The sequence below is a fragment of the Neovison vison genome, chromosome 1 (assembly GCF_020171115.1).
Source record: "Neovison vison isolate M4711 chromosome 1, ASM_NN_V1, whole genome shotgun sequence".
In the NCBI taxonomy this organism is placed as follows: domain Eukaryota; kingdom Metazoa; phylum Chordata; class Mammalia; order Carnivora; family Mustelidae; genus Neogale; species Neogale vison.
Genome location: NC_058091.1, coordinates 77,339,193 through 77,363,871, shown reverse-complemented (window position 1 = coordinate 77,363,871; position 24,679 = coordinate 77,339,193). Strand labels below are relative to the sequence as shown.

The following is a 24,679-nucleotide window of genomic DNA, read 5'->3' as shown; positions in this document are numbered from 1 at the left end:
CCATGCAATACATGCCCTCCTTAATACCCACCACTAGGCTGACCCACCTATGGACATTTTATGCTTTTGAATCTAACCGGTCTTTTTTTAATCAATAAATCCTCTGTAACTTTCCTCCAATACTACCAAATACAAAAAATTGTTATGGGAAACAACAACAACAACTTTGATACCACGTTAGGGTAAGTCTTGCTAATATATCCCAATATTAAAGCACAAAGGAAAGCAAGATTATTTTTAGGTGTATTTAAGTCTATACTAAGTAGCTAATCCAGTGTAGAAACCTTAGATAATCTTTTAATCTTTTTGCATCAATTTCTTCACTGTTAACATGATAGTCATAATATTTTCTCCCTAAAATAACTCAAAGCAGGATTAAATCATGTCAACATTTAAACCAGAAACAAGGCACACAAAGAAAAACAGAAAAAAAATTACACAAAATTTAAAATACTAATGTTGATTATGAAATCAAGTATTCTAGATCTATGTCAAATTTTAAGAACAGTATCACAGCAAGTTCTAATATTTTTTAGAGGAGAACATTGTCATAAGCAAAGATGATATTCGTGAATTGCAATGTTATTAGAAAAGCTTTTAAAATTCAGGATGGTGAACCAATTATATAGTTAGTAGCATTTGCTTGTTAGAATGATCAATTACAAAAGACAAAATAAATACCTATCATGTCAGCTTAGAGAATTAGAACAATAAATAACATTAAAACGAGAACTTTACAGAAGAAACTTGATTCTTTTTATGTCAGTCATTAGCCATCAGAACGTCTGTGGTCACTAGATAAAGCAGTAGTAAAGGAACATTGGTTACATTCTGACGGATACATGTTAACATATTCTAAAAGGTGCTCTTTGGGATAAATCTCTGAGCCCAACTGCTTTTGATTCTTTCTCATAAAAGCAGAGTATATAATATCTACTCTTCAACAAACTGTCAAGATTTTCCCTGCAGGTCTGTATGTGGATAAATCAGTATTTAAATAGTTTATAGAATTAACATTGGAACCTTCAGAATAAGACTTAAAAACTAGTGACGATGGAAAATGCATAAAATACCAACTTTTGAAAATCAAAAAGAAGGGCAGGTAGATGATTAGTATTGGTCGTCAAGATGCCTGATTATATTCATGCTAAAAAGAATGTTCTGAGTTCCTCAAGATTCAGTTTTAAACATACTCTTTACTAACTTTACTCAGAACTTTGCTCTTCTTACCTTGACTCTTTCCATCACTCATCCATGCATACCCGCACCTTTAAACTCCAAACACTGGTGAACATACCCTATAAGTGTATCTTCAACCTAATTTCCTTTTCTAAACCTCACACTAGGATAGTCAGCTTCCAACTCTACATTTCTACTTGGATGTCCTATAAGCACCCCAAACTCAACATGTAAGCCAGACTTATCCTAAGCTGCTTCTTTCCTGATGTCCCATGTCAGTGGTATCACCAACCCTTAGTTGCATAAAATAAAAATCTAATTAAATATTATATTTGTCAAAAATGTCTTCTTCTCTCCATTTCACCTAAAATCATCCTAGGTCAAGGTACCGTAATCACTCACTTAGATATTATCAGTAGGTGTCTTTACTGGTCTTCTTGAATCCCATTCTGCCCTTCTCCAACCCACTACCATAGTGGCCATTACAGAATGCAGCCCTCTTCCCCTATACACCCAAACATGTATAAAATATTTTTGTGTATATCCACTGCCCTTAGACTAAATACCAAAATCCTTAATATGGCTTATAGCAGGGGCTGGCAAATTTTTTTCTGTAAAATACCAGATAGTAAATGTTTTAGCTTTAAAGCTGATCTCTGTTATAGCTACTCAACTCCAGTATTAGGGCACAGACTGCTACAGAGAAAACACAAATGAATAAGTCTGTTTGTATTCTAAGAAAATATTATTTATAGATACTAAAATTTGAATTTATTATATGTTTTAAATACACCCAAATACTATTCTTCTTTTGATTCTTTTCAACCATTTAAAGATGTACAAATATTCTTATCACATGTTACAGATTTCAGCCATGAAACACAGTTTCTCCTCGTCTTCAGAATTCTGATTATCTCTTATCTTCGTTCTGTACCTCTCTTGCTAACACTTTCTACACCTCCATAGCACTGTCCTCTTTTACAAGAAATCTGACTGTGCTGAAACACTTTCGCACTCCTTGCTCTCTCCCTTTTTCAATTCTTCACTGGTTAAAATTCCTATTTAATCTTCATACCTCAGGTCTAATGTTGTTCCACTGAGAAACCTTCCTTGATTCCCCGACCTAAGTCACCTTTTTCTATGCCTATACTCAAAGCACAGTTCACCTTTTGTCAAAGCATTTCTCTCAGCTTTGTAGGTGTTCATTTATTTGTGTGATATCCCTCCTTAATATTCATCCCTTCTGTTAGACTTCAATGAAATCTGAAATCCAATGTTTGGATACCATTGTATTTTCTGTATATTAATATGATAAAATTCAAGATAAGACTCTCAAGTGAAAAAATATTAAAGAACAATCTTAGGGGACTCTGATTTTATTATAATGTTCATATATTTTAAAAAGAAATTATATTCATATATTGCCCGTTCTGGCCGATGATGTAGGGTGGTTCACTTGGCATCTATTCTCACACCTCATTCTCTTTCCATCCTCTAATATAGAGGCTAGAAAATGAAGTATAAGAATTCCCAAATCAGGATGCCTGGTGGCTCACTCGGTTAAGCATCTGCCTTTGGCTCAGGTTGTGATCCCAGGGACCTGGGATCGAGCCCTGCATTCAGGCTCCCTGCTCAGTGGGGATCCTGCCTCTCCCTCTCCCTCTGCTGCTCTGCCTGCTGTGCTCTCTTGCTCTCTCTGTCAAATAAATAAATAAAATCTTTAAAAATAAACTAACAAATACATTAATTAATTTTTAAAAATTCCCAAATCTTCTTGGGGTTGGATTGGCCACTGAGAAGCAGTTATGGCCAGAAAGTTGTTGGACCAAAGCCGCTGAAACAAGCTTTGCTTTCCAAATAGACAAAGTCTTGTGAGGAAAAGGTTTTGAATCTCTGTCCTGTTCCTAGTGAGAACAGTTACAAAATACCTGGATGACAGCCAGCTTGCCGTCCTTAGGACCAAAGACACAAACCAATGATGGTAAAGTTGGAAGGAAGTAGAAGCCAGAAGCTTGGATTCTTGACAACATCCTTGAACAACGTGTACCCTAGTCTTCCTCCCTTTGGTCACCTTGTTGCCCAAAACAAACTCCTTATTTGTTAAAGATCACTCTAATCAGATTTTTGATTAGCAAAAGAGGTAAACGTACACAGACACAGATACGATTCACCTATGTAACTAAAAATTCATGAAATTTCTAGAATATAGTGGCAGAATTTGATTAATGAGAAAACTGGCATCTCATAAGACTAGTGGTAGTACCTTCCCTAAAATAGCCAAAGGCTACATCTTAAGACGTTTGTATGTCATAGAGTAGTTTTACATACTATTAAGTTGACTGCTCTGTTCTTAATGGTATACCATTATATACTATATATTATCATTTACACATATTGTTCTTTGACTCTTAAACAAAATGACAATTGTCCTGAAGGGAAAAACTATACAAAGGCTTGTTCCCCTTTTTACATTTTATATTATAATGTATCTCTGTTTAAATATGTGATGCGCATTCTTTGCTTTAAAGTTGCTTTTTCTTTATAGTTTTATAACACTGGACAAAATTCTTATTTCACTTATTTCCAGTGGGTTTTATTTTACTTCATTTTATTTTATTTTATTTTTATTTCAGTATTATAATAGTGTAAGTGACACATAAAACTGATAGATATTTAAAGTGTACATCACGGTGATTTAATATATGTACACACTGTGCAAGGATTTCCCACATCTGGGTTTTATTTTGTAAGTATATGTCTGCCTCTACGTTGATTCTGCAGTTGAAGACTTGTATCATTTGGGTTTGCAACATCAAGCACAGTGCCTAAAAAGGTCACAACCTCGCAACCAGACAACCAACCAGCTTGCCAAACACAGTAGAGACTCAAAAAATGTTTTGAGTAATATTGAAGAGTCAATAGTTGGGGAAAAACACAAAAGAAAATTGCAGGTGGAAGTAAGCTGCCTGAATTATTTCCCCCAGCTTTCTATTTCACTATAAGTGATGAAAAGTCTATAAGCAAAAAATGAATGTTTGAAGTCAGGTGAGAGGTTTCCTAGACTCATTTCTTTAAATTTACTTTTCATTTCAATATTAACTTGCAATGACTATTAAGAGTTTGCTAAAGCAACAATAACAAATATTAAATAAACTTTAGGATTTGCACATATTAAACACAAATTTTAAAATTACAGTAAGAGTGAATATCACAAATGCTGACTTGGAAAATCAGTCAAGATAGTCTAGGTTCCATAATGATTTCTATGATTCAATAGAAGTTGTGGAAGAATAAAATTATTTACAGATGTACCATAAAGGTCTTTCTTTATTTTGACTATTTACTTTGCTATTTGTTGAAGAAATATTACTTTGATTAATATAAATAATAAAATATGGAATTCTCACAATACTACTTTCTGAATGCTACAACTGTAATCTTATTTATTACTCTAAATATATTACTGTATGTAATTCACATATTTGAGTTTGTTTAATATAATCTATAAACTTCTTTAAGAAAAGAATCATTGCACTCCTGGGTATTTACCCCAAAGACACAGATGTCGTGAAAAGAAGGGCCATCTGTACCCCAATGTTTATAGCAGCAATGGCCACAGTCGCCAAACTATGGAAAGAACCAAGATGCCCTTCAATGGATGAATGGATAAGGAAGATGTGGTCCATATACACTATGGAGTATTATGCCTCCATCAGAAAGGATGAATACCCAACTTTTGTAGCAACATGGACGGGACTGGAAGAGATTATGCTGAGTGAAATAAGTCAAGCAGAGAGAGTCAATTATCATATGGTTTCACTTATTTGTGGAGCATAACAAATAGCATGGAGGACAAGGGGCGTTAGAGAGGAGTAGGGAATTTGGGTAAATTGGAAGGGGAGGTGAACCATGAGAGACTATGGACTCTGAAAAACAATCTGAGAGGTTTGAAGTGGCGGGGGGGTGGGAGGTACCAGGTGGTGGGTATTATAGAGGGCACGGCTTGCATGGAGCACTGGGTGTGGTGAAAAAATAATGAATAATGTTTTTCTGAAAATAAATAAATTGAAAAAAGAAAGAAAGAAAGAAAAGAATCATTAGAGATAATACAGCAAAACTGTGAGTTTGGCTTAATTTTGTAGACAAAGTTAGAATTAGGTAGCTGGCCACTTGACTTTTGTCTATGGTTTTATGTTTAAATAATTTTAATTACCAGAAAAGCTTTTACTTTTTCATATCAAATTAAATGATTAACCATCATCTTTAATGTCATATGAAGCTACCCTCCAAATTTTATGAGGCAGAAATAACTGAAAACTGTATTTTTTCATGCAAATATGAAATTGAAGATTATTAATTCTAATCTAAAAATAAGTATGCAAAAAAGAAAACTGGTGTTTTCAGTGTCTTCAGATACTTTTATGATATCATGTTAAATTATGTCATATTACATGGCACCTGAAGTGAAAGAAAGGGATGGAGGGAAAAGCTAAAACTTTCTGACTTTGCCTGATACAAACCAAGGTTGTACTTATTGTTTATTTTGTTTTACTTAGATCAAGTATATACAACCAATCAGCAGAACACAAAAATCAGAATCTTTAGGGGCGCCTGGGTGGCTCAGTGGGTTGGAGCCTCTGCCTTCGGCTCAGGTCATGATCCCAGAGTCCTGGGATCGAGCCCCACGTCGGGCTCTCTGCTCAGCAGGGAGCCTGCTTCCTCCTCTCTCTCTGCCTGCTTCTCTGCCTACTTGTGATCTCTGTCTATCAAATAAATAAATAAAATCTTTAAAAAAAAAATCAGAATCTTTACAGAAAGGTTAATGTAAAGTGAGAAACCTCAAACACAGATGTCTTCAGACCAGGTAGTACACCCTGTAAAGGGCTAAACCAGATTTAACACAACTGCTATGTACCAGTTTTTCCACTGGGCTGTGCTTGAAAAATACTTCATGTTTCAAAAATATTCACAAGAATTCTCATTTCCTGGTGGTCATTCTTTGTAACTAAGAAACTTCCATAAAGAAAACATTAAAGCACCCCTCCAAGCACCTACCTCACACCAAAAAAGTCTTACGCGCAATGAAGAATATTTGGAGTCAAATATGATATTCTGAGATAAGAGCAATCTTTTCAACTTTGTGAAAATAACCCAAAAGGAGATATTGAAAGGGTTGAAGAAAAATCAGAAAATTAAAAACACAGGAGAGTGAATGAGCAAATAGAAAGTGTAATGATTTTTGTTTTGGTTATTTTAGTAGAAAATATATCCTAAAGTGCTTGTGGAGTATGTAAACATGTAAAATATGGTTTGTTTGTTTGTTTGTTTGTTTGTTTTTACACCTTTAAAATGGGAACGATATTTTATCAGCTACATACCATACAGGCCATGAGGGCCAAAATCATTTGAAATAAAGAATAAAGAGCAATGGTGATGTGAGCTAATTATTGTCGTATTACCAATATAATTTGTATTTTTAAATTCCTGTGTTGGATATTTTATTCACATTCACTTCAGGATTTCTTTAAGGCAAAATTCTAGTGTGCTGTTTTTGTGCAGTGTTTTTCTCTTAAATCTATACAATTTGATTTTGTCCTAAATTGAATTCCTTACATTCATTTCTATCGAAACTAGCTTCCAATATGTTGAAATAATTGTGAATTGTATTAATACCTTCCAAAATATTATCAAGTTGGAGCACCTGGGTGGTGCAGTCATTTAAGCCTCTGACTCTTGGTTTCAGCTCAGGTGGTTCTCAGGTTCGTGAGTTCAAGCCCCACTTAAAAGAAAAAAATTGTCTTCAGAAGAAACTGAGCCCCAACTTGAGCTCTGCGCTCAGCACAGAGTCTGCTTAAGACTCTCTCTCCATCTTCCTCTGTCCCTTCTGCTGGCGCAAAAAGCTCTCCCTCTCCAAAATAAATAAATAAGTCTTCAAAAATAAAATAAAATATTATCAGGTCTATGATATTAAATTCTGACTACAATAATTTTCCTAGATTACTCAAATTATTTTATATATATCATCTTAGAACTAAAATGGGGTTTATATCAATATCCTATTAAAAAGCTTCATGTAGTTTAGATAGATACCAGCTATTGCCTTTCTCTTAATTATTTGACTTTAACTATATCATGGAAATAAGTTACATTTGTCAGTCCTGATTTAAAATTATAAATCTTACCCAAGTGTTTCAGTGATTATAAAAATATTTTATGGTTGGGGCACCTGGGTGGCTCAGTGGGTTAAAGCCTCTGCCTTTGACTTGGGTCATGATCCCAGGGGCCTGGGATGGAGTCCCGCATCGGGCTCTCTGCTCATCAGGGAGCCTGCTTCTCCTCATCTCTCTCTGTCTGTCTCTCTGCCTATTTGTGAGCTCTCTCTCTCTGTCAAATAAATAAATAAATAAATAATTTAAAAAAATTTTATGGTTGTTCAATTAGCTATTTTGTTTTAATTAATTAATTAATTAATTTTAAATAAACATATAATGTATTTTTATCCCCAGGGGTACAGGTCTGTGAATTGCCAGGTTTACACATTTCACAGCACTCACCATAGCACATACCCTCCCCAATGTCCATAACCCCCACCCTTCATCTCTGACTGATTTCTCTGTCGACCCCCCTCTCTCCAGCAACCCTCAGTTTGTTTTGTGAGATTAAGAGTCACTTATGGTTTGTCTCCCTCCCAATCCCATCTTGTTTCATTTATTCTTCTCCTACTCCCTTAACCCCCCCATGTTGCATCTCCACTTCCTCATGTCAAGGAAATCATATGATAGTTGTCTTTCTCTGATTTCATTTAGCTATTTTTAAAATAAATAAAAGTTGAGAAATTTGACATTTCAGGTGTGTTTGCTCTATTTTTTATTTATCTGTAGATTTTTAAAAAGTGTAACGTGGTTCTTTATGCTTTGTTCATTGTATGCATTGTGATACATTTTCCCAGTGTGAACTTTATCTTTTCTGTTCAGATTTGTTCTCTTTTTGTCTTAAATCCTACTCTAATCATATATGCACAATGGAATATTTCTCAGCCACAAAAAAGAATGAAATCTTGCCATTTGTAACAAAATGTATGGACCTAGAAAGTATTCTGCTAAGTGAAATAAGTCAGAGGAAGACAAATACCATATAATTTCACTTGCATGTGGAGTTCAAAAAACAAAATAAACAAAACAAGACAGAAATAGTCTCATAAATATAGGAAACAAATTGTTGATTACCAGAAGTGGAGGAAGGGTGAAATAAGTGAAGAGGATTAAGAGGTGCAAACTTCCAGCTATAAAAGAAGTAAGTCATGGGGATGTAGAGTATAGTACAGGGGATATAGTCAATAATATTGTAATAACTTTGTATGGTGATAGTAACAAGACTGATTGGAGGATCATTTCATAATGTATAAAGATATTGATTCACCATGATGTACATGTGAAACTAGTAAGATATTGTGTGTCAGTTACACTTCAATAAAATAAGCATAATTCTGGAGACTGCATTTAATTGACTTTTTATACAAACCATCCTTTGTCTATACATACATCATTAAAAATTAGGAAGAAAATGGTACAATAATAAAAATTCAGCATTCATGAATAGGAGTATAATGTTAAAAAATGTATCTTTTCCAAAATTCTTTCTTTTCCAACACCATTATCTGTGACCATGAGCTGGCTAGTGCTAGACTGACTATTTGGTACAGGATGATGAATAAAGGATACCCCGAATGAGGAGAAAAGAGAAAGGAAGCTCTTAGGTATACGTGTCCAGGGATCAAAGACTGAAATGCACATCAAGTGCTTTTTGGTGGAAATCTGAATTATTTTTCATTCATATGTATATATTCTACATGCATTTCTTCCAGAGGAAATCTTTTTGAACTGAAATTCCTTAATAAAAAATGTGCAAACTTATAATGTGTTTCTCTGTTTCTCTCCTTTTTTTTTAGTATTTCTGTTTTGCATTGAAAAAGGAATAATTTAATCATTAAATGATTAAATTATTTAATGGCATCAAACTATTTCAGCTTAGATTGTGATATAACTGTCCATTCTAATCACCAATCAGATCATGCTGAAGAAATCTAGAGTTTCTTGAAAATAAATTAGTGTTTAGGTAAATACATAGGAATATCATTAGTCTTCACAATTAATTCATTCTTTAAAATGTAGCTACATTTTGCTATCTACTGGACATATAACATTACATGTAAGAATTCTCTTATAGGGCAAAATATTCTAATTTACATATTACACCAGAACAGCATAAAGTTGCATATAGAACTGAAATAACTACTATAATAAGTGATGATAAAGCTTTAGATATGATAATATATTTCTTAAGTGAAACATAAATTCTTTAATAGGTCTGAAGTCTATGTTGCTTTAAAATACTTTTTAAGAAAATCAAGTATGCCTATGGGCTGAGAAAAAAGAAATCATGTTGTGCTTTTGTGTTTCATTAAATAGTAATTTTGTTTAATTTAAAATTAATTGCAATGTTAGAAAAATATGACTTAAGGGTATTTTTTTATACATTGCTACACTAACTAATGAAGACTCTTCATGCACCCTTCATCTCTGACTGATTTCTCTGTCGGCTTTCCCCTCCCCCAGCTCTCCCATAACTCTCCCAACTCCAACACATATGTTCCAAGTTCACCAAAAGTCTCTTCCCTTTCAATAAAATATTGCCAGTAAATTGGGATTTTTACCATTATGTCCCTGTGCATTAATTGGTCAATAGTCCCTGTAGATCTTCTCCTCGGGTAAATATAAAAACAGGTTCCATTTCTAATATTCAGTATAGTAGGTATAGTTCATGGTTTTGCTGGTTCACTTACATTTATCTTGATAACAAGGAATATTAGATAATTCTGACTGTGACACCATGCCCATAGAAAGTACTGGAGTTAATTAGAAACTAAATATTTTACGTTGGACTTAGCATATTTACTTTGTTTCAGCAGACATAACTTGGTGTACAGCATGTCAGACTCCACATTACTTTGAGCCTAATATAATGGGAATGGACTAACATGCATTATTAGAGTGCTTGACTTAGAAGATCACATTTTTAATGCTGGCTCTATTGCAAAGTATGATAACTTTGGAAAGCTTCTTGACTATATCAGTTTTATTTATCTATAAATTGAGGGCATTGGACTATAGTTTATCTCTAAGTTCCTCCTAGCTATAAAATTTGTTTAGTTTTATTGTATCCGAACTTAACAGAATGGCAAGCTATCACCGAGAATTGTTAAGTATTTTTATCTTAAATCTTTGGTTTCCATAGTTATTCCTTATAGGATTCACCTTGGGATATTTATAAAATGCAGATTTTCCACTTCAGACTTGTAGAATCAGAATAACATATGCATTTTAAAAAGCTTTCATGGTGTTTCTGACATAGCTACTCTTGTCTTTGCTGTTTCATAATACAATTTAGAATTTTATGATAGAAAATAGTCCTTTCTCCTTTGCTCAAAAATATTCAAGGGCATAGAAAGTCATAGTTTTAAAAGCCTGAAAATTAAATGATATATTACTTTTTTGCAAATAACTGAATATGCAGCAGGCAGGTCAATGTGTTTTTACATTTCATTATACAGTATTATCTTTTTCCTTAAGGGAAACTGGAACCTTCACTTCTTTCCCTTTAATATGCTCTGCAAAGAAACATTGAGCGCTTGTTAGGAGCCAACATAAAAGGATTTGAGAATGCATATATAGTGGAGTCAGTAAGCTATCAGTAAGGTGAACCTGGTTGGAAATTATGTGATGTTCTCTTTCAGAAATGATTTGAATCATACAGAGACAAGGAAACAGTATAGAGTACAACAAGCCATCATCTTCTGATCATTTTCATTTAAAATAAATGTAAATTGTTGAATGAGCTACAATCTATTTATTCATTCAAGAGAACGGGCTTTTGGAGGGAACAGAACTTATTTTAGCTGTAATTTTGAAAAAATATATGGCTTCTAGAAGTCTCCCAAAACCATTATAATCAGCATTAGCTTAGTTTACTTCTTTCAGGCTGTGTGATTTTTTAAAAAAAAATAAACAAAGGAAAACGCTGCATCTGTCACGGAAATGTGGTGCTTTAGTATGAGACTCAAGTCAAACTAATTTGATGAATAAGACTGAAATAAAATACAAGAGAAAATTTATCCATAAACTGCCAACATCTTAAAAATGTGGTCCTTAGTTAAAACAAAATAAAACATCCTTTAGTCTACCAGGTTCAAATAGAAAGTGATTCTTATCATGGGTTCCTGACACATAAATGGGGGATGACTTGAACAGTGTCATGCTTTGTCCACATCCTATATAAAAGATAAATCAGTTTTCTGCCTCCTCTGCAACATTATATTTCAGTGTCCATTTCACTGACAAAAGTCACTTTTTTTTTTAAATGCAGTGAGAAAGGAAGGAAAGGAAAAGAAAATCTATCCTGCCAGCCTCTGTTTTGTTCCCACCGTACGGTTTGGGGTTGGAATGCAGAATATGATGGTGGCACTTGTAAATGACTATCCCAGACAAGCAGTCACTTAGAATGGAGTCCAGGTGACTGAAGATGGTATCAAGAATGGACTTAGGAGTTCTACTCAAGTGGCTGTGTCCCTCAAGGCAAGATTTTCCTGGTAGATAGCCTATGGCCTTAACTATCCATATGTTTGCAGAATATTTTTAAATGGAGTTAGTGACAAGGAAAAGTCCATGTTGCCATTTAACGTGCTAAGTATAAGTAGCGCCTATTTTTTTCTATATTCCAGCATCCAAAGAGGAAATCAAGAGCCATGGATTGAATAAACAGAATGAGAAGCTTCATTAACTTTTTTCAAGCTAATGGGGGTAATTTACTGCTTTTGCATTTCCTGGCTAAACCAAAAAAAATTAATGTATTGTGAAATGAGAAGTGATCGTGGGGACAGATTCTTAGTAGGGTGGGACAGTGTGTGCCTGGAACTTGAGAATTCAAGGTACAGTATGCTCTTTTAAATGTTGCAGTGAGACTAAAGTAGTTATAAAATCCGAGGCCGAGGCAGAGGACCCGTAAGACTGCTTTGATATTGGTGGAGAAAGAAGGAAGAGGTGGAAAAACAAATGTGATTTCATAATGTATTTGAAAGTCACATACTTATCACCTTATGTGTGGAGAAAGTGCTCGGAAAATAGAGGTGATTTTTATCACTCAGTAATGGGAAGATGCTCTTTGCTCCCAGGCTGGATCATCTCCTCCATGGACCTTCCTACAGCTCATTTCCTCTCAGTGTCCTTTTTGACTTCAAGGGGTTTTGATCTGATTTAGGCAGCCCACAGGCTGGAACAGAAAGGGAGTGAGACACCAAATCTGACCAAAACTTCTGTACTGCTATGTTAGGAAGGATAGGTACATTGTTGGCTTGGGTTAACTATAAAGGTATTTTTAAGCCATCTGTATTGTTTTTTGGGAGCAAAGCCTTGAAGAGCACTCTTTTATGTGATTTTACAAAAATGGTAGTTTCATTGTGTTTGTGAGAGAGCCTACAGGTAGGCTTATGAATCTCGATTATCAAGATCTAGAATGTTTAAAGCTGCATGGATATAAATTAGAACGCTCAAAGTAACCTGAGCAAGGAAGTTGTGAGGGAGAGGAAAAAAAAAAAAAAAATCAAAGGATTTTTTTCAAAATCCTTTGATTTTTATTTGATTTCAAAAATCAAACAAAGGAAAAACAAAGGAATAACAAAATCAAACAAAGGAATAACAAAATGTTTTCAGGTTTTTAATCTTCCTATCCTGCCTCTAGACAAAGGCAGTAATAAGCTAGAGTGAGTGCCCACGATGGAGTATAAATCATTGGGGGATCAGTTTCAAAGTCCTCAGACAGCATACTTCATCTTTAGCTCTAGCTTTTGTTTGTACAGGCAGGAAAGGCCAAGAAAAGGAACACTGTAGACAGACTGGGGGACCGTCCGGGGCATTGTCCTGAGCATCAGAATATAAAGAAAAACAAGCTCCACTGGGAATCCTCTGGCATTAGATCCAAACATACACAGGCCTGGGTCCTGTGTAATTATCCTGGTTTTATGAGTGGTAGCATTGCTTCTGTGTGAATTCTTTCTTTCTTATTTGTTTGTCTGCTTGTTTATTTGTTTATTTATTTGACAGAGAGAGCCAGTGAGAGAGGAAACACAAGCAGGGGGAGTGGGAGACGGAGAAGCAGACTCCCCACTGAGCAGGGACCTGATGCGGGGCTTGATCTGAGGACCCTGGTATCCTGACCTGAGCTGAAGACAGATGCTTTAAAGACTGAGCCACCCAGGTGCCCTTTCAGGATAAATTTTAAAGTGCACGTGAAAGTGGAAGCAGTAAGAGACAGGCAAATGTAGGCAACACTTTAGCTGCTTAATAGAAATAGCACTAAATACAGTGACTCCAGCGCAGTAAGTGGCTTTTTTTGCAGGTGGAATTGCTTCATTCTGATTCTGCTACAGCTCAGCCTCAGTCCTCAAAGCCTCTCCAAAAACAGTAATATTGAAGAGGTTTTTAATGTCTCTGACATCTTAGAGGTAACACTGAAATTTTTTTCTTTGATTTTTTTTGTAATAATAAATTATATTAGGAAGATAAAGGAAAGATGGCAATAAAATTCTTCTAAAATCGTATCCAACTAATACATAACATACATAACATAACAAAGACATTTGACAACATTAATACATTTGAACAAGAAAAGAGGTGCATATGAAATAGTTCTAAATCAATAATCATATTCAGTGAACCTTTATATACATGATTTTCTAGTGACTGTGGAAACGTCTTGCAAATAGTAGAAACTTAACATTGAGGGAAAAGTATTCATTAGAAAATTGCCTGCAATTGTGCATTAATAACAATAACAACAAAAATAGAAATTACAGGAGTCTACTCAGTGGTCTGTGTGGATTTAAATCTCCCAGATAATAGTCTCCTAGTCAGATTTTTACAACTACCATTTCTAGCTAGTTTAAGCTTTGGCCCAAGTGAAGTCTTTAAGCAGTAGTTTAAATTTTTGATAATCATCAATGCCTCAAGGTTTACTTTGGAGGTAAGTTCCAATCTTTCTTTTGAGCTGCTTTTATTGTGAACAGTAATATATGGTCCAAATATTCTTGTGGTATAATTGTGGACCAAAATAAATATAACCCATACTACATTAGAAGGAGGGAAGGTTTACCTTGTGCAAATTATGGTTTGCAAATCATATACATGTATGTGTATATAAATAGCCATACATATATTTGGATTTTCCTGGTAGTATCTTTCAATAACACCTTTAGTTCTCACACAATCAAGGACAGTGTTCTCATTAATTGTCAGATAAAATGAGAGAGAAGAATAAGAAGGAGTCTCTCTCAAAGTGCACATAATCACTGGAGAAAGGAAAGACTAAACTTCTCTGTGGGAATTAATTGGAGACTCCCCCCCCCAATAAGACTATTTTTCCATACAGCAGAGCCAATGTATCTGTGTCAAATAGGTTTTTCAAACTTAGGTAATGAACTCTAACCCTGAAAGCAAAATGGCTCTGAAGAATACAAATATTTAAGAAAGCTATTTTAAGGAGGAAGCAGTATCTGTGTAAAATGAAAAGAGGAATTTTAGTGTCCGAAAGGCTTGACTTTGATTCTTGCCCTCACCTTTTAGCCACAATGAGATACCGAGTAGCTTACGTTATCTACCTGTGCTTCAGCTTCTTTGTTTATAAAACAATTGAAATCTCAAGCACAGCTTGCTGAAGCAAAATGTATAAAGTACATATCTATGTGGCTGGCAAAAAGCTCTTCCCTCAAACAATTCTTATGCTGTGCCTGGCTAATTCCTCATTCTTCTTACTCAACTTTTAAATATCACTTCTTCAGAAAAGTCTCCTCTGATTCCCCAAACTCGATTAGAATCCCCAAGTAGAGTCTCTTACAGCACCCCATATATCTCTTCCATAATTCTTTCCATTTTAATTAATTATGTAATTAACACTGTAAATTCCACTGTAAAGACCACGCTTCTCTTGTACTTCCAGTGTCTGGTGAGCACATGTTTTGATTACTGTATATTAGATGCACAGAAAGTAATTATCAAATGTGGTACTTATCAGTCCATCTAAAAAATTAACATGAATATTATTAGCTCTTGATACTTAAGTAGGTGGCATTTCTACTAATTAATACAAAACATATATGTTTATTTGTATTAGATAATAAATATATGTTTGTGAATTCAGAGAGGGTTCAGTGAAAGTTGAAGTAGTCTGAGAAGTCTTGATGTTATATGTGCACCTTAGTCTTAGAAAGAGGTCTGGAATTTAGATGGACAGGAAGGAAAGCCAGTCCATTGCAAAGACTGAGATCACAAAATTTAGATAAGAATGTCATGCTCTCATGTTGCATCGGGGCTTAAGTGGGTAAGAGAAGAATCCATGAAACAAGATGGGATAGGGAGGGAGACAAACCATAAGTGACTCTTAATCTCACAAAACAAACTGTGGGTTGCTGGGGGAGGGGGGCTGGGAGAAGGGGGGTAGGGTTACGGACATTGGGGAGGGTATGTGCTTTTGGGTAAATTGGAAGGGGCGGTGAACCATGAGAGACTATGGACTCTGAAAAACAATCTGAGGGGTTTGAAGTGGCGGGGGGGTGGGAGGTTGGGGTACCAGGTGGTGGGTATTATAGAGGGCATGGCTTGCATGGAGCACTGGGTGTGGTGAAAAAATAATGAATACTGTTTTTCTGAAAATAAATAAATTGGAAAAAAAAAAAAAAAAAGAATGTCATGATCTTTCATAGCAACAAAAGAGCCTACAAAACTCAAACAGACCCAAACTTGACTAAGAGTCTTTGAAAAGAATAATTCAACGCTCCAATTCTTGAGTCTTCCTCCCTATTACTTGCCTTGCCATCTTTATTTCTCCAGAGATAAGCAAGTGCATGGAATGATTCTGCACTAAATACCTATTTTGTGAATGGATAGAAAAAGAGAGAATCAGAGCACATGGTGGCGTTTTCTTTCTAACCTTTACTTCCCTTCTAAATTTGTTTTTTATTCATTCCATTATTTAAGGAAAATCCTTACTCTTTCTTTTCGAAATTATAATCAGAGCATTTCCAAGTCACAGTGAACTGGAAGAAAATGTTTAAGGGTTAAGTCAATAAATACAAGTTTTCAAATATATGAGTGTGACCTGGGCAGTTTGGGGTCACACATCTGCAAAGGAGATAAATCTAAAGTAGTATGGTCTTTTCCAGATATTTTTGCTAATAAATTCCTAGTGTTATATTAAATTGAACTATTACCTTTATCCTTCAAAACTGAAGACGTCTTCATGGATTTTTCTTTTCTAATTTCTGCAAGAGGAATCATGGGAAGAACATGTTACAAGGAATCACAGGAAAAAAAAAAGAAAAAAAAACAGCTCTGCAAGTTTCTTCATGTTTTTTGTTCTTGTTTTTGTTTTCTGAAGCTTAACAACTCAGAGAGTGGCTCTGAGTTCGTATTCAGACAGACATCACTCCTGTTATAAATTGCCTGTAAAACATCGACTAAATGTGCAAAAGATACAAAATAAGCCCACGAATTATTATCACAATTGGAAAACTATCATAGACACATTAAAGGTAAAAATAAGATGCTGTGTGTTTTGAGGAAAGAAGATATAACAATGGTCGCTAACATTTTCTATTCACTATATGTCATAGGGAGCGTTCTCTACTGTTGACCATTCAACGTTCATGACAACCTTGTAAGGTAGGTGGATCTTGTTATTATTTCTGCTTTTCACATAAAGGGATTAAATAGTTTCCAAGATCACATGGCTGAGACAGGAGGACTAGAATTTGAGCTGATATTTCTCTGAACTTAACCACAAGGGCCCTGTCACTCCCAGCTGAATGATGGGACCAGGAAAGGCTTTGGCAGGTGGTACTGAGGCGGACCTTGAACATGGAAAGGATTTAGATAGACATGGAGAAAATGAAGAGCAAGACACATTTTAGAAGGATAGAAGAGAGCAGGAGGAGGCTTGAGCTGGTCACTTGTCAGTTCGGCTGTTTGAGTCACGTGTAACCAACAGAATGCAATGGAAGTTGTGACGTGTGACTTCCTGGGCTAATCATGAAAGCCAAGTTCTTTCCACCTGCTTCTCCAGGGACAACAGCTTGGAAGAAGTTGACTGCAAGGTAAGTACTCCAACCACCACTCTAACCACCACTAACTGGGTGGTTAGTACTCTAACCACCATGTTAGAAAAGCTACATACAGGCACCTAGTCAATAGGTCCTGCTGAGCCTCCAGCTTCACTGCTAAGTGAGTGTAGCGTCTCAGACGTCCAGAAGATGATCACTTTAGATGACTATAGCCTAAGCCCACATTTGCCTACAATCATATGAGATACCCAAGTAAAAACTGCCTAGTTGATCCTTCCTAAATTTCTGACCCTCTAAATCATGAGCTCAGTAAAATTGTCTGTGTAAATTATACCACTACGTTTTGGAGTGGTCTGTACACAGAAACAGCATTTGAAACCATCGGCAAATAAGTAACAACATACTGCAGCATGCTGTAAGTTCTCCACTGGAGCTCTGTAGATAACAGAGAAATGATTAATAGCTCTATTTTATAATTGGGAAGGTTTTCACTGAGAAGAGGCCATTTGGGTTTAGGCTCCTAAAATGAGTAGAATCTCGCTAGTCAGGAAATGCCAATTTAATAGTGTACCGGGATGTAGGATGTAGAACAGATTTTAAAAATCCTGAGGATAGCTTCTGAAGTTTGTACATGTTTCACATGTACAAGGATAATCTGCCATCAATTGAGATATGAAATGTAAGAAATAGACGCCTTTAGAGAAAGATATCATCCTTGTTTTGAATGTATTATGTTTCATGTGTCCACAAGATAGCCAAAAAGGAAATGTCTAGTCAATAGTGGGAAACACAGGGAAAGTGCAGATTTTATGCAAGTGTTGCAGAGAAGCAACCTGCAGTCTCACTGATAAATGGAAACTAACAATATAATCAGTAACATGAGTTTTGAATCCCCCAAACAAATCTTATTTACTGTTTACATATACTGACTTGACTTCATGAATAAATTAAGTATACAAAGGTAAAAAATAAACCAGAATGTTAAAAATTTAGTTCTTCATAATACATACAAATTAAAAAAAAAGACTGATGGATTATAATGTTTTGCTTGTATATTTTAAATCCAATCTTATATAATTTGTCTATACTGAAATATCATTCACTTATTGGTAGTAATATACTTAATCTTATGCATTTTGATCAGCTATTATCAAAAGTTTTAAAGTCACACAAACTGTGATCAAAATAGAAATGAAAGTCAAGTTTTAAATAATTTACTAGATAAAAATTATTCATTTTAAGAGAAACATACTCAATGTCAAGAAGGCCAGGAATTTTTAAAATATTTATTTATTTATTCTATATATAAAGTGAGTGCACAAGAGGGAGGAGCAGAGAGAGAATCTCAAGCAGACTCCACGCCAAGTGCAGAGCCAGATCTCATGACCCTGACATCATAACCCGAGCCAAAACCAAGAGTCAGACACTTAACTGACTGAGCCACCCAGGCACCTGGGACCCAGATTTTTTTAAAGTTAAGGAATTGAATATATCTAATCAAGATTAAGAAAGGAAATAATATTTGCTTTTTCTTCTAACATGGTCCTGTAGAAGATAAAACGCATCTATAACAACAGTGTTCTAAAGAGTTTGTTTGTTTGTTTGTTTGTTTAATGCCTGTGAAACACGCAAAACAAAAGACTGAAATAATGGACAATCTTATAACGGAGGAAATCAGCACTAGAGTTTTTCCATAGCACAAGCATAAATATTTTGAACCTCAAGCAATGTGGTTAAAGGAAATAGCACAAATAAGAATGTCTTTGATCTGACTGCTGTTTATTTTTCATTGCTCTGAATAATCAAGTTCAAAATCAATTTATTATTAGTGACATTAGGATATTAAAAGTGTTTGTTGGAGCATCATGGTTTGATATCAATATCACATATAACTAGATTTTAAAAGGAAACAGAAACTGGAAGTTTTAAAAAGCCTAACAGAATCATCAGACAATTTAAGCCTCTTGGCTGTGAAAAGAACCAAACTCAAAACTATTAATCTTTCTTACCCAGCGAGCTTTAATCAGGTGTTCAGAAATGTCATTTTTTTTAAAAACTGTCTTTCTTACCTCTTTTGAAGATACAAGATGTCAGCTGATTTGAGATATTTTTTTCAATGTAGCAAACGTTTTGGATTTTCTTCTAATGGAAAGAATAGTTTTAAAGAACCATATGGAGACCTCTATTTATAAGTTTAATAATACTTGATAATTTCTGGGATATGACTATTAATATACATCACATAGCATCAAAAATATTAAATTGTTTCAAGCATTTCTACTGTTCCTAAAGTAATATAATATTGCTCCTACAGTGATTTAATTGTGATTAATTGCATGGATTTTTAAAATATTTATTATGTGGATACTTTACATGCATCTGTTATTATTTTCTGTTCATTTAGACATAATTTTTGACAAATCAGAAATATTTTAGAAAAGGCATTCTATAGAATTTAATATTTTTCCAAACTTCAAAATATAATTTTTATAAATCAATACAGAGAAAAGCATTCTCAAGTTCTCTAAATGGTTTAAAAGCTGTGCTTGTAATTCCCATGAAAGAAAATATAATATATTGATGTTTATTCAATAATGATTTTGAATCCTCCTTAAAAGATGTAGTCAGAGTTTAATTTTACTGGGACACTGTCCATTAACTTTGTAATTAAGTATGACTTGGTGGGAAGCTATCTTTAACTTTGTCTTTGTCCTAATGATACATTTAATCATTCCCTATTCTGTGGGCTACAGCTCTTGACACACATAATTGTAACATTTTAAAATGCTTTTCTCTAAATATCTGTTCAAAAATCCTTAATTAAAAATGTTTCCAATTCAATTATATTTACATGTTGGTATCTTTTTTGTTTTAACCTTGGAACCTTCACTGTATTTCTTTCTTAATCGTACATTTTATTAAAAAAGAATATAATTTTGTAACTGATATTATCATCTACCTCCAATTGGACAGCTAATTGAAGAGCATAATATGAAATATGCTTTGAATGACATCTGGACAATGCTGTCAGGACTTGGAGACTGTGGTGAGGTATTCCTCAAGATATTATATATAAGGCAAATTAGACTATTCTCTGAAAGTTAAGCTTCATAATCAATACAGAGTGGGAAGAGTGAGTGAGCTCAGAAAGTACAAACTACATAATACTATAAATACACCTCCGAAGGGCTTCCTTGCATTACTCAAGCACTGTGGAGATCTCGGCAAGCTGGGCTCTGTTAATAATATTAAAACTGTGACATAGACCACAACATAAGCATTCAAAACAACTAACAGATATAGAACTTGTTCAATACACATCTTGCAATCACAATGGGGGAGAAAGTCTTGTCCAATGGATTCAGTATTCTAGTCCTTTTGATGAGCTCTTCCCTATAATAGTACAGTTTTTCAAATTATCTCAGTTGAGGGACTCTCCTGAAATCATCTAAATATCCCTTGACATTAAATTCTGATTGAACTTTATAACTGTTATGATTTTAGGCTGTACAATTTGGCTGCAGAGAATGGACACTTTGTACATGCCTTAATATTCTGGTCCTCGTTACACATTAATAATCAGAATACTGATTGGAATTCTGGAAAGTACCTCAGTGGGGTGCATTTTAGTCATTTTTGTTCAACTCTGCCCAGCTGTTTTGGAAAGAGCAGCAATATGCAATGATTTAAAAAAGGAAAATAAGCACTTCTTTATATATTTGGGAGCTGAAATAAACTAGGACATCGTAGGCTCAGAATTAGCTACAGAGTCCTAAATCTACTATAAAAGATTTTGGTTTTCATGGAAAACTTCATTAGTCATTAATTTTTTCTCATGTAATTATGTTCCAGCCAGGATGCCAAAGTTCTCATGTTTGTTTAAAGAAAAAATAGTATTACAGGGATACAATTTGCTTGGTGGCAGACAAAGCTAGGTCTTGGTCATTCTTGTGTTCACATACGATGAAGCATTATTTTATACCCTTATGCATTTTACGTATGATCTTTCTACGAACTGAATGTTTGTGTCCCTCTGAAATTCATATGTGGGAACCCAAAACCCAAAGTGATGGTATTTGCAGGCAGGGCTCTGGAAAATGATTAGGTCATGAGATTAGAGTCCTCCTGAGTGGAATAGTACCCTTGCAAAAGAGATAAGAGATAGCTGCTCTCTGTCTCTCTTTTTCTCTTTCCTCCATCAGGTATATAATCAGAGGGAATCTATCTGCAAACCAGCAATAGGACTCTTACCAGAAACCAAACTGACTGGCACTTTGAACTTACACTCCCTAGTCTCCAGAACTGTAATAAGCTTCTATTTAAGTCACCCTGTCTGTGCTACTTTTGTTACAGGAAACTCGAGTTACTCTCTTTAATTTCTCACTCATTCCAGTGAGTTAGGTATTATCTACATTTCATAGATTGACAGCAAAAGCTAAGAGGCAAAAACTTGTCCAAGGTCACATCTACTAAACAGAGGTGGGAAACTTGAACCCAGACCATCAAACTACAAAGGTAGAGTTAAACTACTAGACTATACACTAAGAGAATAGTGGGTTATAAACTAGATAGCATGTCAGATGACCCTTCAGAATGAACAGTGAACATGTTTGCATCACCACATCACATCAACTGTTCTCCATAACTACCAGATTGCCATAGCCTTCCCAATACTTCTTAAGGCAGACCATGTCATCTGATACATACTAAGAATTCAATAACTATTTATTTAAAAAACTGATAAATTTGTCAATTTTATACTGACCACATTGTATTAGGAAAATTACCTTTTGATGTTTACATAAAAACCTAATAATCATTATAATCACCTTTTATAGTTATTTATTGCCTGACTTTTAATCCTAACATAGCTGTTATCAAACTGAAATGAAATAGCTGATATTTGACAGTTTTATCATCAAAAAAAGCATATATTCCAATCTAATACTTACCTAGCATTTTTTTTCCCCTGGAAGTTTAAATCTAGCATTTTACTTTTTGTTGTATAAGAAATATTGGATGTTGAATTTCCCAAATTGGATAATCTCATATTCCCTGTGCTCCACTGATTCATCCCTCCCTCCTCCAAAACCCCTGACAACACTAAACTTTATACCATCTCCGTGGTTTTACCTTTTCTAGAATATCATATAGTTAGGGTTATATAATAAGAAGACTTTTAAGACTGGCTTTTTTCACTTAGAATTTAAGTTTCCTCTGTGTCTTTCTGTGACTTGATAGCTCATACATTTTTAGTACTCCAAAAAGTAGCGTTGTATGGATGTAACAGAGTTTAATGACCTAATTACCTATAGATGAGTGTATTTGGTTCCAAATTTTAGCAACTATATATAAAGTAGGTACAAAGATTTGTTTGCAGGTTTTGTGTGGACATGAGTATTTAAGTCATTTGGGTATGTACTAAGATTGCTGGATTGTATGGTAAGAGTACATTTAGTTTTATAAGAAACCACCAAACTGTCTTCCAGAGTGACTGTACTATTTTGTGTTCCCTCCAACAATGAATGAGAGTTCCTGTTGCTCCACATACTCCCCACATTTGATGTTATTAGTGTTTTGGATTTTGCCCTTCTAATAGGTATACAGTAGAATTTCATTGTTTTAATTTGCAATTTTCTAATGATGTATGATGCTGAACATCTTTTCATATGCTTTTATGGTCATCTGTGTATCTTCTTTGGTAAAGTATCTGTTCAAATCTTGTGCCAATTTTTTTTTTTTTTTTTTTGGAGAGGGCAATCTTTATTGTTTTCTGTATAAAAAAGTCCATCAGGTGGAGGTCAGAGGGGTTTGGGGACAGATGCGCATACAGGAACGGCGTGGCTGGTGTGGCCCCAGCAGCCTTGTGACTGTCCCTCTCGTGCAGGCTTGCTCAGAGTCCCAAGCGATCCACAGGTCCAGGGGCAACAGTGAGAGGGGTCAGAGGTGGGAGGCTCAGTGAGAGAGTAAAGGAGGGTCAGCAGAGGTCATGAGAAGGCCAGAATCCAGGGTCAGGCCTGGTCGAAGTTGAGTTTCTTGGCTGGAGGAGTTTCTCCTAACCCTTCAATATCCACCAGGTCGCTGTTGGCATCCGAGTCATTCAGAGCACTGAGTGTCACATCGGCCTTCTGTTTCTTTACGGGAGGCCCCCCGGCCTCAGGGACACTGGAGCCACTTGGCGGAGGGGCAGCTGAAGGAGGTGACAGGACACCGGAGGGCACCTTCTTGGGTCCTTTAAGCGCAAGGTTTACGAAGACTTGTGCCAATTTTTTAAAAGGAGTTGTTCATCTTCCTATTTTTTGCATAACTGTCCTTTATCAGATATGTATTTAATAAACATTTTATCTCATCCTGTGTCTCGTCTTCAAGTTTTCAGCCAGAAGCCAAGACCACCCAGATTTTCTTGTTATCCTCTGGGAGTTTTACAATTTTACATTTAGGTCTATGATCCTCTTTGAGCTTTTTTTTTTTTTTTTTTTTTTAAGATTTTACCTATTTATTTGACACACAGAGAGAGATCACAAGTAGGCAGAGAGGCAGACAGAGAGAGAGGAGGGGGGGAAGCAGGCTCCCTGCTGAGCAGAGAGCCCATTGTGGGGCTCAATCCCAGGACCCTGAGATCATGACCTGAGCTGAAGGCAGAGGCTTTAACCCACTGAGCCACCCAGGAGCCCTGAATTTATTTTTTGAGAAGGGTGTAGAGTCTGTGTCTAGATGCTGCTGCTGCTGTTGCTGCTGCATCTCCTCTCCCGTCCCCTCCCCCTTATTCCCCTTCCTTCCCCACCACCTTCTCCTCCTCCTCCTCCCTCTTTTTTTTCTTCTTCTTTTCTTCCTCCTCCTCCTCCTCTGCCTCCTCCTTCTTCTTCTTCTTCTTCTTTACTTGTGGGTGTCCAATTGTTCCAGCACTATTTGTTGAGAAGGTTATACTTTCTCTTTGGAACCATTTTTCCTTTATTGGTCAAAGCTTAGTTGACTATATTTTTGTGGGTCTATTGCTGGGTTATTCTGTTCCATTGATCTATTAGTCTACTATTTCGGCACTGCTATTTAGTCTACTATTAGTAGTAGTCTATTAGTCTACTATTTTAGCACCATGCTATGATGATTATTCTTGCTTTATATACAGTTGAAGTTGAAGTAGTGGTGTCAGTTCTCCAACTTTGTTTTTCTATTGTCTTAGCTATTTGGGGCCTTTTCTTTTTCCATAGAAACTGTCTAATAAGATTTTTGATAGCTACAATATCAGTTTGTCAATATCCACTGTCATTTTACTATGATTGCATTGAATCTATAGATGAAAAACTGACATCTTAACAATTTTGATCCTACCTACCC

The 24,679-nt window shown here is 35.3% G+C and overlaps 1 protein-coding gene across 1 annotated transcript in view; it reads right to left on the bottom strand.

Moving 5' to 3' along the window:
- Positions 1–24,679, bottom strand: part of TRDN (triadin) — a 297,181-nt gene that overhangs the window by 44,493 nt on the left and 228,009 nt on the right. Inside the window, 2 exon segments of the mRNA XM_044238841.1 lie at positions 10,798–10,846; positions 16,496–16,546. Of these exon segments, the coding sequence (XP_044094776.1) occupies positions 10,798–10,846; positions 16,496–16,546 (100 nt within the window).